This window comes from Mesoplodon bidens (genome assembly GCF_964165515.1).
Source record: "Mesoplodon bidens genome assembly, chromosome: 9".
Taxonomy (NCBI): Eukaryota; Metazoa; Chordata; class Mammalia; order Artiodactyla; family Ziphiidae; genus Mesoplodon; species Mesoplodon bidens.
In genome coordinates this window covers 11,633,719-11,647,555 of record NC_138166.1, presented here as the reverse complement: position 1 = coordinate 11,647,555, position 13,837 = coordinate 11,633,719, and the positions used below count along the sequence as shown (strand labels likewise).

General features: G+C 48.3%; 1 protein-coding gene across 1 annotated transcript in view; it reads right to left on the bottom strand.

Moving 5' to 3' along the window:
* CDHR3 (cadherin related family member 3) overlaps positions 1-13,837 on the bottom strand; it is a 75,552-nt gene that overhangs the window by 47,776 nt on the left and 13,939 nt on the right. The window contains exons 2-4 of the mRNA XM_081244223.1: positions 13,437-13,636; positions 6,450-6,615; positions 2,829-2,926 (exon numbers count right to left, since the gene is read on the bottom strand). Of these exons, the coding sequence (XP_081100349.1) occupies positions 2,829-2,926; positions 6,450-6,615; positions 13,437-13,636 (464 nt within the window). The remainder of the gene's footprint in view (positions 1-2,828; positions 2,927-6,449; positions 6,616-13,436; positions 13,637-13,837) is intronic.

Below are 13,837 nucleotides of genomic sequence, written 5' to 3'. Positions count from 1 at the left end.
CACGGGGAATGTAGCTGATATTTTATAATAACTCTAAATAGACTATAACCTGTAAAAATGGTGATTCACTATATTGGACATCTGTAACATAATATTGTACATCCACTATACTTCGATTAAAAAAAAAAAAAAAGCAGCGGTTCTCAACCCTGGCAGCACAAGAGATCACTGGGTGGGGTGCTTTAAAAACCTGATGCCTGGGCCACACCCCAGGTCAATCACATCAGACTCTTTAGGGTGTGGGACCCAGATCTCTGTGCTTCTGCAAGTTCCTCTGGCGGTTTCAATGTACAGCCAATGTTGAGAAGCACAGGTTTGGTCACTAGCAAATTAACCCATCTCCGTTCTCCTTGTAGGGAGCAAACTATATCATTTCGTACCACCAAGCGGGCAGAATAAAATGTCTGTGTACAGAGGCCGTGGCATGTTACTTCCTGAACTGTTATTACCTTTTGCTAGTCTGAGAAAGGTTCCTCCTAGGTTATGTTCACTGCTCCTGAGGGCTGGCTGTTGACTTTCCGTGCAGCTCTCAGTTCCAGCACAGGTGTTAAATACTTCATTAACAATTTCTGCTGCAGTGCCCCCTCCCCAAACAAGCCTAAACTCACTGCAGAAGCCACAGTTGCAGCCACCCGGCTCCAGGTTCCAAGAGCCTGCAGCTGCCCTCCGATATCTTTGGATGGCATTACGTTTTCTTTGAAGGGAGCAACACCTACTGTATTTGCTCCCCACCTGGGCTGTTTCTCTTCATCTGAAAGGGTAACCACCTGACTTCGGAGGTATTTTTGAAAGGGGCATGACCCTGTTCCTTCTGCCTAATTTTCGAAATATATATTAAAACGGAGATTTAAAAATAAATATTTTTCTTCACAGCCGAGATTCCTTCCACTCTGCCCCCACTGCATCTTGTACAAACTTTATAGTAATGATCTTATTGAATTATCGTTATTTGGTGTATGCGTGAATGTCTCCCATCCAGACTGTAAACTTCTTGAGGTACAAAGATGTGTCTTATTCATCTTTGTATCCAAAGCATCTAACAGAAAGCCTGGCACATAGTGGATTCTTGGTAAATGTTGAAATGAACTCAATGTATAAGTGGGGTACTATGCTTTGGGTTGCTGACTTAATGTCCATCCAGAATCCCTTTTCCCCTGGTCACCACCAAGCAACAGTGGCCACAAGACACAGTTCTGGCCATTGAGAAGTAAGCAGAAGACCCCTGAGTCGGGCTTCCAGGAGGGTCTTGGTTTCCCCACCAGAAAAGGGACAAACTGGGTTGGCCTGCCTCCTTTATCCTGTACCCCATCCTGCTTTCTTTTTTTCTTCTTCTTCCTGCCTGGAACTTAGAGGTAAAGCCTGGAGGTACAGCAACCATCTTGTAATCATGAGGTTAACAAAGGGAGAACAAAGCCAACATACACTGGATGAAATAGCAGAAAGATAGGAAGAGCCAAGGTTTCTGAGGGTAGCAGCTGTGCCAGCCCTGGACTGCTTGCGTGCCTGCCTCTGGTCTTCTTGTTATGGAAGGAAAACAAATCTCATATCCACCACTGTGGTTAAGTTTTCTGTTACTTTCAGACAAACACATTTGTAAGTTATATAACAAGTGTGTTATTAATAAGTATGCACTTAAAGCACCTAGTATTGCTCTTAGCAGGTAGTAGGGACCCACTAGGTGTTTGCATATTAATCACTTATTCATGCAGATAGAATCTTGGATGAACGAATGGGTTGATTGGTTGTTTTTTTGACAGAAGGATTGTCTTCCAGTGATAACAAACTATTCCCTAACTGAAGATATGTTCAATAATCTTAAAACAGCTTTGTTGCAAACCCTGTAGAACCATATTCTATTGGTTCTGGAGTTCATTCCCAAAGCTCCCTCCTGTTAGAGAAAGTAGTCCTGTTGAAGCTGCAAATCATGCAGCAAATGCAGAGACAGCCTCCTGGCATTGCCAATTCCCCAGGTGTCATATTTCAAGAATTCTCTTCTCTGTACCGTGGGTTTGCTGGAGTTTTGTCTGCTCCAAGATTAGTCAGGTGGCATTAGCTTTGGTTTTTTCCTCTCCAGCCTGGGCTGCCCAGCTGCGTTGGGTACACAAGCTGGGAGCTGTGCACCCACCCATCGGTGGGCAGAGCTGGGAGCTGAGGCATCCTTGCCCAGGGATAAGCTAAGAGGCTTCTTGGCCTGAGGGTTAGTGGTTACAAGAGCTCCACTGGCAGCCCCCTTAAGGAAACTGATTAAAAAGGTGGGGATCAGCTGTCTCAGACTGAACCACGAGGCAATGCTGCAGGACTCAGCCTCCTGCTTTTCTCTGTGGAAATCCTCCTTTTCTTTGGAACTCCTGGGACTGTCTTCTAATTTTCTTTTAAAACTTGGCTCCAAGCAGCTTGTCTTCATCTCTTGAAAAGGAAGTGTTAATGCCTGCCTTTGAGGTATACATTTTATGCTTATTTTTAGAATAATATAGCTGGATTTTTTATCACCTTAGAATTTTAAAAATATTGAACAATTTTGATACACCAGGCTCTGGACTAAGTGGCTTTATGTGTGTTATCTAATACTAACCATCCCCCTACTATGGTAGGTGCTATACTATTATTCTTCCATTTTATAGGAAGGGTCACACAGAGCCACGGATCCAATGTGGGGTGTCTGTCCCCAGAAGCCCCTCACCCATTCCAGCCTCCCCGGGGCTCTGTGCCTGGCAGTGGGCAGCAGATTCCTCCCATTGCCCCCTCCCAGCCCACCCCACTGAAACTCCAGGCTCCTGTGTCAAAGACCACACAGAAAAGCCCCTCTGCGGTTTAGCAAGGAGACTTACACTGAGGGGTGTGTTTTGCCTTGTGTCTTCTGGATCGAAAGCCTCCACCTGGTAGATGAATCCAGGCTTTGCTCCTTCCACTATGTAGAGGTCTAGACCTATACCGGTATGCAAAGGGGAAAAAAAGAAATGTTTTATTAAATAAAGCAAACGAGGAATTCCCAAACCAGGACAGCCGTATGGAGTCAAAGGGAGCCAAGCACTGGGGGAAAGAAGAAAGCAGTGATTAAGGCCATGAGTAAGACCACGGACCAGCTTGCGTGGGTGGATCCATTTATGGGAATTAAGAAAGAGCTAGGACTGGGGCCGTGAGCCATGGCCGCTGAGCCTGCGCATCCGGAGCCTGTGCTCCGCAACGGGAGAGGCCACAACAGTGAGAGGCCCGCGTACCGCAAAAAAAAAAAAAAAAAAAAAGAAAGAGCTAGGATTGACCAAGCTGGTGTCAAGTGTTTATGTATCTCCTGGGTGCAGAGGTGACTAGGGTACTGCTGTTTGTGGGGGAGGGGAGTGATAAGGACAGAGAGGTGGAAAGTAACCCAGTGGGAACCTCCAGTGTGAGTTTCAGATCCACTTTCACCTGCAGATTCCTCCTAAACCGAGCCTAGGTCACCCCTCAAGTGCACTTAGCATCTCAGCAGAAATGAGTCCCTGAAATGAGAGGCCTTAGAGTGGAACAGAGAGAATATGGAAAAAAGGAGAGGGAGGGCTACAAAGGTTCAGGAGAGGGGCCACACATGGATTCCGTCTGCTTCAGAGTTCTCGGCCGGCAGGGTGAGGAGGGAGCAGACAGGGTCACTGGCACCACCAGCCTTGCCCGAGGGGCCGCCATGCTCTGCCCTGGCGTCTCTTTCTGAGAACCTTTCTGAGAGATGACTGAGAATTTTAACATTAACTCACTCTTTTGGAGGCGCTATGTTGAGGACTTAACGTTTTCTCCTTTCATCTTCACCACAGCCCTGTAAAGTAGGTGTTGTAATTATCTCCACTTTACAAACAAGGACACAGGCTCAGAGAAGTTGTGAGGTTGTCTCAGCTGCTAAGTAGTAGAACCACAATGCAAACCCAGGCCTTTCTACATCCAAGCCCCAGCTTACATCTGCTCTGATCACTGCTCAGGCTTTCATTCAAAAAATATTGACCGAGTTCTCACTATGTACCAAACACGGATCTACCTATTGGGAGTACAGCCGTTCACAAAACACAAAACCCTGCCATCAGGAAGCTTGCGTTCTAGTGGGGAGATATAGATAATAAAATAAATGAATAAAATACATGAATGTTACTGAGCAACGTTATGGAGACGAGTCAGGGCAAGGCCTGTGGTGAGTTGGGTTACCGTGTTAAATAGAGTGCTTCTGGAAGGTTCACTGACATTGGAGTCAAGATTCTTAAAGAAAGGAGGAGACATAGAGATGCAGGGGAAAGGGCAGAGGAAATGGTGGATGCAAAGATGCCGGGGTAGGGCGTGCCTGGGGTGTTCACAGATGGGTGAGGAGGCCGGGACTGCGGCAGCAGAGGAGTGAAGAGGAGATGGGGTTTGGAAGGGGCTCCTCAGATCTTATAGGACCTTAGGGAGACACTGATTCTCCTTGTGAGGGAGATGGGAAGTTCTTGTAGGGTTTTAAGCAGAGGAGTGCCTTGACTTAACCGATGTTTAAGAGGATGCCTCTGGCTGTCGTAAGAAGAATCAACTAGAGGGGGCAAGGGCGGAGCAGGCGACCGATTGCTGGGGTTGCTGGGGAGAGGTAGGATTCTGCATAAACTTAGAAGCTGACAGGACTTCCTAATGGGTTTGATGTTGGGTGTGAGAGACAGGGGGAATCAAGGGCAACTGTGAGGTTTTGGCCCATGAAACTGGAAGGACGGAGTTGCCAGGAACTAAAATGGGAAAGATGAGAGAAGCAGATTTGGGCTGGGATGGTGGGGAGGGAGATGGGAGTCAAGAGTGGTTTGGGGGCCCATTAAGTCTGAGATGGCAGATTCTAACTCCAGTTCCAGTGTGTGTCTGGGGGGGGGTCCCACACGACCAAGCAATTCTCCAACACCAGCTGGGTGTCCCACAATGCAACTCGATTCTGACACTGTCTACCCAGAGATAGCGTCAGATTCCACAGCTGCAGGGCTCCATCATACAAGACAGCCCCTCGCCCTTCAGATGCCAATCACACGTCCAGGTGGTCACCTGTGCTTCTGACCAACCGGCTCTAGATGGGAGGTTCCCACAACCCCCTCCTCGGGTTCCAATAATGTGCTAGAGGGGTCTGCTCTCTAGTGAACACAAGGAAACATTTTACCTGCTAGATGATTGGGATATTATAAAAGGGTATAAGTCAGGATCAGCCAGATGGAAGAGCTGCATAGGACACAGTATGGGAAAGGGGCAGAGAGTTCCCATGCCCTCTCCAGGCACCCACTCTCCCCAGGTTCCACGTGTTCACCAACCCGGAAGCTCTCTGAGCCCTGTTCTTTTGGGCTTTTATGGAAGCTTCATTACATAGGCACGACTGATTAAATCATTGGCCATTAGTGACTGAACCCAATTTAACTCAATCTCCAGCCCCTCCCCCCTCTCCACTGTCCAACCTTCTAATCATATGGTCGGTTTCTCTAGTGAGCAGCCCCCATCCTTAGGTGGGGTCCAAAAGTCACCTCATTAATGTAAGAAAAGACACCTTTGTCACTCTTATCACTTAAGACATTCCAACGGTTTTAGGCTCTGTGCCAGGAGGGGACAAAGACCAAATATATGTTTCTTATTATAAATCACAATATCATGGATGTCCATTAGACATCCAAATGGAGCTGTTGGGTAGGACAGTTTTTATCTGAATCAGGAGTTCAAGGGTGAAGCTGGTGTAGCAGCTTCTTAGTTAATTTGGAACACTACCCTTACATGTGTGTAAAGTGACTGCGTTTCTAGCTTGCCTTGTCCAGAGGACATTAATACGCTAGGGTGATGTTTAGCCACCTTATTTGACTTTTTACTGTTAATATGATGTACTAAAGTAGACTCCTTTGAAAAAATAACAAGGTAGTATGTACTGATATAAAATGTGACATTGATAGGTTAATAAAGATGGTTGAATCCAAAAAATAGAAAACAAACAAAAATAACAGTGGACTTGGGAGTTGTCAGTGTATGGAGGGCCTTCAAAGCCATGAGCCAGGGGGAGATCACGCAGGATGTTACCCTATGCTCTGGTCCCCTATATTGTCCCTACCTTGTAGCAGACCCCGAATACACAGTCCCCTCGAGGGGTCAGCATCCACGTGGAGAATGAACCAGTCAGTCAATGGCCGGTATCCAGTGCTAAGCCTGTAAACGGGCTCAGCCCAGGTTCCTCCAGCAGGATCCACTGGAGGTCCTCGAGCCCCAGGTTCTTCCCCAGGACCAGGAGAGGCCCAAGAGAAGCCATGGATGGAAAGGGCTTTGTAAATTATTAAGTGTTACTATTGGGAGTCCTGGGCTGGGGGACGTTTCACTTATTCCCCACTCATTAAGCAGCTGCCTTTTCCAGGGAAACAGCTGCTCATTTATTTACTTTTCTATTTCACTCTGTCACCCAGCATCCTGCCTGATGCCACCGTCTGGGCTGCATCGCACACCCCAGTGTGTCTTACCGTTTGCCAAATTGCCTTGAAACTCAGGCGGCTCATTCACATCTGTTACCTGGACCGTCAGGACCTGCAGGTCAGTGACATCCACATCATCCTTCACACAAATCTGCAAATCAAATATGTGTGGTCCTGTTTCAAAATCCAGGTGTTCCTTCCCGGTGGTGACAACCTAAAAGCAAATGCACAATTCTCAGTAACCATGGGAAAGAAGGTCTGTTTTGTATGCACACATTTTGCACAGGGATATAACTAGGTTGGAGGCAACCAGCATCCTGGAAACCATCTTCACTCCCTGTCAGGGGAACCGGTTGTTTTGCCTGTGTCCTTCCGACATAACCCCCATGACACTTCACTAAAGGGATTCCTCTGTGGGCTGTGGCTCTTCATAGGAAAGACAAGTATTCAGGAGACATCCTAGTTCCATCTACTGGAGATGGAAATCCCGAAAATTTTAAAACCTGTCACTACTTGGGGTAGGCTCCTAGGCACGTCCCTTAGCTACCCTGAATCCAGGTTGATTTTCTTGTCTTTAAGACTAAGATGCTGCACTTCCCTGGGATTGCTGTGACGTGACGTCTTGACTCATCATTCCCCTCTAAGTTTCCCAAGGCCACATCTAAGAATCAACAAGAGAAGGATACATCTGCAGAAATAAGCAGTGATATTTACTTACACCAACAGGCTCTTTGGGGTTTTGGTACATTTCCACACATTCTTCCACTGTCGGAAATGTGTCCTGTGCCAGACAAGTGTTTTGGAGTGGCGATGTGGAAGAGGCACCAAGCACCAGGGCCAGAGACATATCACCGGAATCTAGACTGTTGCCAGCAGGAACCCCTGTGGTCCATGGTGGAAGGGCCCTGCTGAGGTTAACTGGAGGCCAGTCTGTGACCTCTCACATCTATATGCACATCCCTGCCACCAGCTTAGCCTGTGGAGCTCCCAGAAGGCCCAGAGCCCTTTGAGATATCAAGGACTAAATTTCATAAATATCTTAATTTATGCTCATAGAAGAACCTTTTGGTTATTAATACAACTGGGGCCAGGCAGGGAGGTATTCAGTATCCTCTACTGAGAAAAGCACTTAGCTCCTATCCAGTTTCCACCACTGGACTTCTGTGTGACCTTGGGAAAGTTACTTGACCTTTCCCTGATTTTGTTTCCACACGACTATCGTTAGGTAAATAATTCTCGCCCTAGTTAAACAACTGAAGTATAATACAAGGTATTATAGCAAAGAGCTAGACCACGGTACTATGGAAAATCATGGGGAAAAAAGTTCATTGTGAGATGTGTTTAGTCGAGGAGGGCTTCACGGAGGAGGTGGTGGGCATTGTGTTTGACTTTGTACGATTTGGATTGATTATGAGAGGAGAGGATGGCCACAGATGTGAATGAGCACATGCAGTGGAGGGGACACGTATGGAGGGGGGTTGAGAGGGGAAAACACAGTAATCTTGTCACCACCAACGAACAGGGTCAGCCTGGGCTCCACACAAGTGGAGATGACCTGTCTCTCTGCTTGGCACGTGGGAGGTGAGAGGCAGCATAACTTAGGAGTCAAGAGTATAGACTCTGGAGCCAGACTGACCGGCTTCAAAGCTCAGCCTTCCCATTACTTAACCTTTCCGTGCCTCAATTTTACCATCTGTAAAATGGGAATGCTAATGGCATCTGCTTTCTGCAGTTGTTGGGAGGACTCCATGAGCTAATCCATGGAATACTTTGATCCCTGTCTGGTGCTGAGCGAGCACCCAGCAAATGCTGACTTTTATTACCATTAGATGTCGAAAACTGTGCAGTGAATGTGTGTCCACCAGAGCTGCCCCCGTCACAACCGTCCTCTGTGCTTCCTGACTTACACCCTAGCTCCCAGCTACTGAAGCCTGGAGTCCTCTCCTGAACTCCACACTTGCAGATCCTTCACCCCAATGTTACCTATTGACAGCCTTTCTCCTTGGGGCCTGGCTGTAACACCCTAGAGGAAGAAAATAGAACAGTCAAAAAAAGGTCTAGGGCTTCCCTGGTGGCGCAGTGGTTGAGAGTCCGCCTGCCGATGCAGGGGACACGGGTTCGTGCCCCGGTCCGGGAAGATCCCACATGCCGTGGAGCCGCTAGGCCCGTGAGCCATGGCCGCTGAGCCTGTGCGTCCGGAGCCTGTGCTCCGCAATGGGAGAGGCCACAACAGTGAGAGGCCCGCGTACAGCAAAAAAAAAAAAAAAAAAAAAAGGTCTAGGGCTTCCCTGGTGGCGCAGTGGTTGAGAGTCCGCCTGCCGATGCAGGGGACGCAGGTTCGTGCCCTGGTCCGGGAGGATCCCACATGCCGCGGAGCGGCTGGGCCCATGAGCCATGGCCGCTGGGCCTGCGCATCCGGAGCCTGTGCTCCGCAACGGGAGGGGCCACAACAGTGAGAGGCCCGCGTACCACAAAAAAAAAAAAAAAAAAAAAAAAAATGTCTAAAATGTTATATCTTGGAACCAAAGGAATTAGGTTGCTGCCAACACATGGAAAAGTTGCTTTTGCTGTTGTCTTTACCAGCATTAATTAAATGTTCATGTGCAAGGCTCTGGCCAAGCCATTTTGTGGAGTATTTTATTTAATCATGGCAATAACCATAGGTTGGAAAAACTTCCCCCTTTCACACATCAGGAGACCAGAGCAGGGAGGAGAAGGAACTCCAAAGGTCACAGCTGGGAGTGGTGGAGTCTCTCTGATGGTGGGCAATCTGGCTGCAGAGTTTTGCTAAAAGACGATACGTTTAGTTGTAGGTGTGTTAGGTTTGAGGTTGTTCTGGACAAGGCTGACCAAATGTACAAGGTCCACAGCGCTCACGACAGCAGATGGGCACAGAGCAGTGTCAAGCTCAGAGATGGGCCAATGGCAGGGGGGCAGGCGCGGCCGCCACGCAGCCTCAGAGAGCGCCCGCCCTTACAGCTCTCGTGGATGTCCGTGAGCCCCGCCTCCCTGACTCCTCGGAGCTCTCCTTCTTGGTGCTGCTCCAGGAAGGGACTCCAGAGGTGAGCCACATGTGCTGCTGGATGAGGCTTGCACATCCCTCTTGGGAGGCAACCGTGAGGCAGCGTGGCTTGGGGCCGATGAGCACGTGTTCTCGGGGCCAGCCTGCCTGACCTCACATCTCAAGTCTGCCACCAATTAGCTGTGTGAACTTGGGCGAGTTGCTCAACCTCTCTATGCCTCGGTTTCCCCACCTTTAACAGGCAAGTAATAATAGCGTACCACGTCATAGCATTGTTAGGAGGGTTAAATGAATGCATTCACAAAATGTTTCGGGGAATTCCTGGCATATGGTAAGTGCTCCATAAATGTGACTTGTCGTCATCATCATCAGCACCATCAGCATGATTAATCCATCTAACCCCCCACCCCTGAAGTCTCAGCAGCTCTGTCCAAAAGTAGGGCAGCCTGCCTCTGGCATGATTGGAGGTCACCCACAGAAAGCCCTGCATGACTGAGTCCCAAGGCCAACAGTGACCAGACGTCTGGGCCGGAGACCCCAGAACCTTATGGCTGGGTCACCCTGCAGAGGGTCAAGGAGGAGCCAGGTTCTGCCACAGAGGTGGCATTGTTGTGTTCTGTAGGCACAGCCCCTGTGAGCAGTTTGGGTTGGAGAATAGTGACTTCTTGCAGGGGATGGTTGATAATACTGGGCAGTTTCTGGAGAGTAGCAACAAATTCTTTAGAACAGCTTCAGGACGTGTGAACCTGTGGCCCATCCTAGTACCGACACGGGGTCCTGGGCAGCTGTTGGCTGTGGTGCCAGGAGGGCACCAGGACTGGGACTATACACTGGACACGTGACCTAGATCAGTGGAGAGGCTCAGAAATTCTCCATTTCTAGAGGTCAGGAACGGGATGGAATTCCTCCTTGACTGACACCCCTGTTTGAATCACATGGAATGGGGGAAGGGCAGGTATGATAGCGGAGGATTTGGGGGCTCATTTAAGCAGGAGTAGACGTGCAGGGCAGTGTAGGGGGCAGAGCCTGACCCTGGGAATGGGAAGACCTGAGTCAAGTTCTTTTTTTTTTGCGGTACGCGGGCCTCTCACTGCTGTGGGCTCTCCCATTGCGGAGCACAGGCTCCGGACGCGCAGGCTCAGCGGCCATGGCTCACGGGCCCAGCCACTCCGCGGCATGTGGGATCCTCCCAGACCGGGGCACGAACCCGTGTCCCCTGCATCGGCAGGCGGACTCTCAACACTGCGCCACCAGGGAAGCCCTGAGTCAAGTTCTTATTTCATCCTTTCTGGCTCTGTGATCTCAGACAAATCAGTTAACCTTGCTGTCTCTTTGTGATGTTATTTCTAGAATAGGGATTTGCAATTTTAATAGTGAATATCAGTGTTCGTAGTAACAATTAAGAGACCAGGATGTGGACGTGCTTTTATTTATTTTTTAACAGCCCTCATTTTTTAAATTAATGTTTATGTATGTATGTATGTATGTATGGATGGATGGATGGATGTATTTATTTATTTGGCTGTGTCAGGTCTTAGTTGCAGCATGTGAGATCTTTCACTGTGGCGCACAGGCTCTTCGTTGCGGCGCATGGGCTTCTCTCTAGTTGTGGTGTGCAGGCTCCAGAGCGTGCAGGCTCAGTAGCTGCAGCATGTGGGCTCTCTAGTTGTGCCACAGGCTCTAGAGCGCACAGGCTGAGTAGTTGCGACGTGCGGGCTTAGTTGCCCTGTGGCATGTGGGATATTAGTTCCCCGACCAGGGATCGAACCCAAGTCCCCTGCATTGGAAGGTGGCTTCTTAACCACTGGACCACCAGGGAAGTCACTGAATGTGCTTTAGAACATCTGCAAATCTGAAATAGCTTGATCATCCTCATCATTAAAGGATATAGACTATAAGAGGCTGAGAATGAGGGCTCTCAAGTGGAAATAACCCAAATATCTGTCAACTGATGAACAAATAGACAAATGTGGTATATCCATTCAGTGGAATATTATTCAGCCATTAAAAGGACTGAAGTACTGATCCATGCTACAACATGTGTGACCTTTGAAATTTTATGCTTAAGTGAAAAAAAGCCAGTCATTAAAAACCAAATACAATATGATTCCATTCATATGAAGGGGTCCAGAATAGGCAAATCCATTAAGACAGAAAGTAGTTTAGTGGTTCCCAGGGCCTGGGGGGATAGGAGACAGGGGAGCGACTGCTAATGGACTTGGGGTTTTGTTTTGGGGTGATGAAAACATTCTACAATTAGATCGTGGTGATGGTATGTGAATAGAGTAAAAACCACTGACTTGTGTACTTTAGATGGGTGAATTATATGCTATGTGTATTATATCTCAATAGAGCTGTTTCAAAAAATAGTGAGAGCTCTAAAGCCAGACTACCTGCCTTCCAGTTTCAGCACAGCAGTAGCTGTACAGCCCAGTGCAAGTTATCTCACCTGTCTGTTACATTTTGCATCATTTCCCCCATCTGTACAAAGGGGATAATCATACAAATAACATCATTGGCTTGTTGTGAATATCACAAGAGTAAACATGTCAAGCACTTACCACAGTCTCCGTGTATACTACATGCTCTGTAAGTATAAGCAACTGGCAAGGCTTGGAGGCACAGATAAGCAACAGCTGTTAAAGATGAACCAGATGTCGGGGCTTCCCTGGTGGCGCAGTGGTTGAGAGTCCGCCTGCCGATGCAGGGGACGCGGGTTTGTGTCCCGGTCCGGGAAGATCCCACATGCCGCGGAGCGGCTGGGCCCGTGAGCCATGGCCGCTGAGCCTGCGCGTCCGGAGCCTGTGCTCCGCAACGGGAGAGGCCACAACAGTGAGAGGCCCGCATACCGCAAAAAAAAAAAAAAAAAGATGAACCAGATGTCAAGGGAGCAGGTAGATAGGCAGGGAAGTCACAGAAGCAGTCTGTGGGCCCTGGGAATGTACACTGGATGGTGAGGTGAAGTCTTCCTGAATGTGTGCTCCTTGCATACCAGAGGGCCCACCCCTGGGGTGCAGAGAATACCAGATTCTGGGCTCTTGCCTTCAAGTCCTGGGCTCCACAGGTCTGCTCTGGGGCCCAGATATGCACACTTTCTGAAAGCTCCCCTGGTGGCTCTAATCATCAGCTGGGTTTAAGACCACCTTATGTATCTCAGAGAGGCAACTGAGCCTAGACCAAGCAGGCCCACTGGGTCCCACCAGAAACCCAGAGCAATGGCAGGTGGGAGCAGGGGCAAAGCTGATGATGACTGTGGGAGGTCCCTACGCCCATTGAGGAATGAGGTAGGTCTGGGGGATAATGCAGTACAAGTGGGTCCAGACACCTAGACCCTAAAGACATCCTTAGAAGGCCTTTGAGGTTACCAGTAGACATGCAATCAGCAGGTTTGTCCTGCCTAAGGAGAAGTGAAAACTTTGGAAAAGACCCAAATGACAAACTAGAAAACAGAGCAGCAGTGGCGTGGCTCTTGAATGTGAATGATTGGGTCTGAATTGTCCAACAGGAAACGTTCACATAGTATGGCTAGACATCCAGACTTATATTTTTACTAAGGGTGCCTTCTTCCATATGAAATGTCTCCTCATAAATTTCCTTCTGAAAAATTACAGAATCATAGAAAAGAAGAATCACCAGGTACAAATTCATCAGGGCCTCGTTTTTAAGGAGATCACCACACAAACTGTCCCACCCAAAGAATTCAGTTACTGTCAGCACCTCTAACACCTGTTATCGTGTGAGGGTAGTTGGCAATAAGAAACAAACCTTTTATTTGTAACAAATTGAACATATTGTTCATTTGGACTGAATTAAATGGAGAAAAAGTCCAAAGCTATAGGGGCATCTAGCACAGAGGGCTGTAGAATGCCCCAAACGGAATGCCCAGATCTCACAAGAGGGGAGATTAAACCAGGGAAATAGGAGGAAATGATCACTGATCCAGAATCCCATCCACCCCATCTTCAGGACCCCTCTTTGTGAGCAGCTCCTATTGGGAGTAAGATGGTGCTTACCTCAAAGTCAGTGTCTGACAGCCAGTTCACCCTGAAGGCCTCAGTGAGGGGACTTGAGTTGATTAGGGGAAACCCTGGGATCACAGGTGACAGTGATGCTGATAATCTCACAGAAAACTTGTGCACTGAAGTCTCAGGTGGAGAATTCTCTGCCACGTTGCTTGTAGCAGGTAAGTGGATTAGGTGTAGTGCATGTCCCACTGTGGATTTAAAAAGGATGTAAATGACATGAGCACAAAGCCTTGTGCTGGAAACAAGGACTTAGCAGCTTGGTCTGTGGCTTCAACTCGTAGCTCAGGGCAACACTGGAACCCGGTCACTCCCCAAGAATGAAGACTCTTGCCAAGAGCTGGAAACAGGAATGCAAGATATCTCAAAGCCAAGAAAACAACCACCAGCAA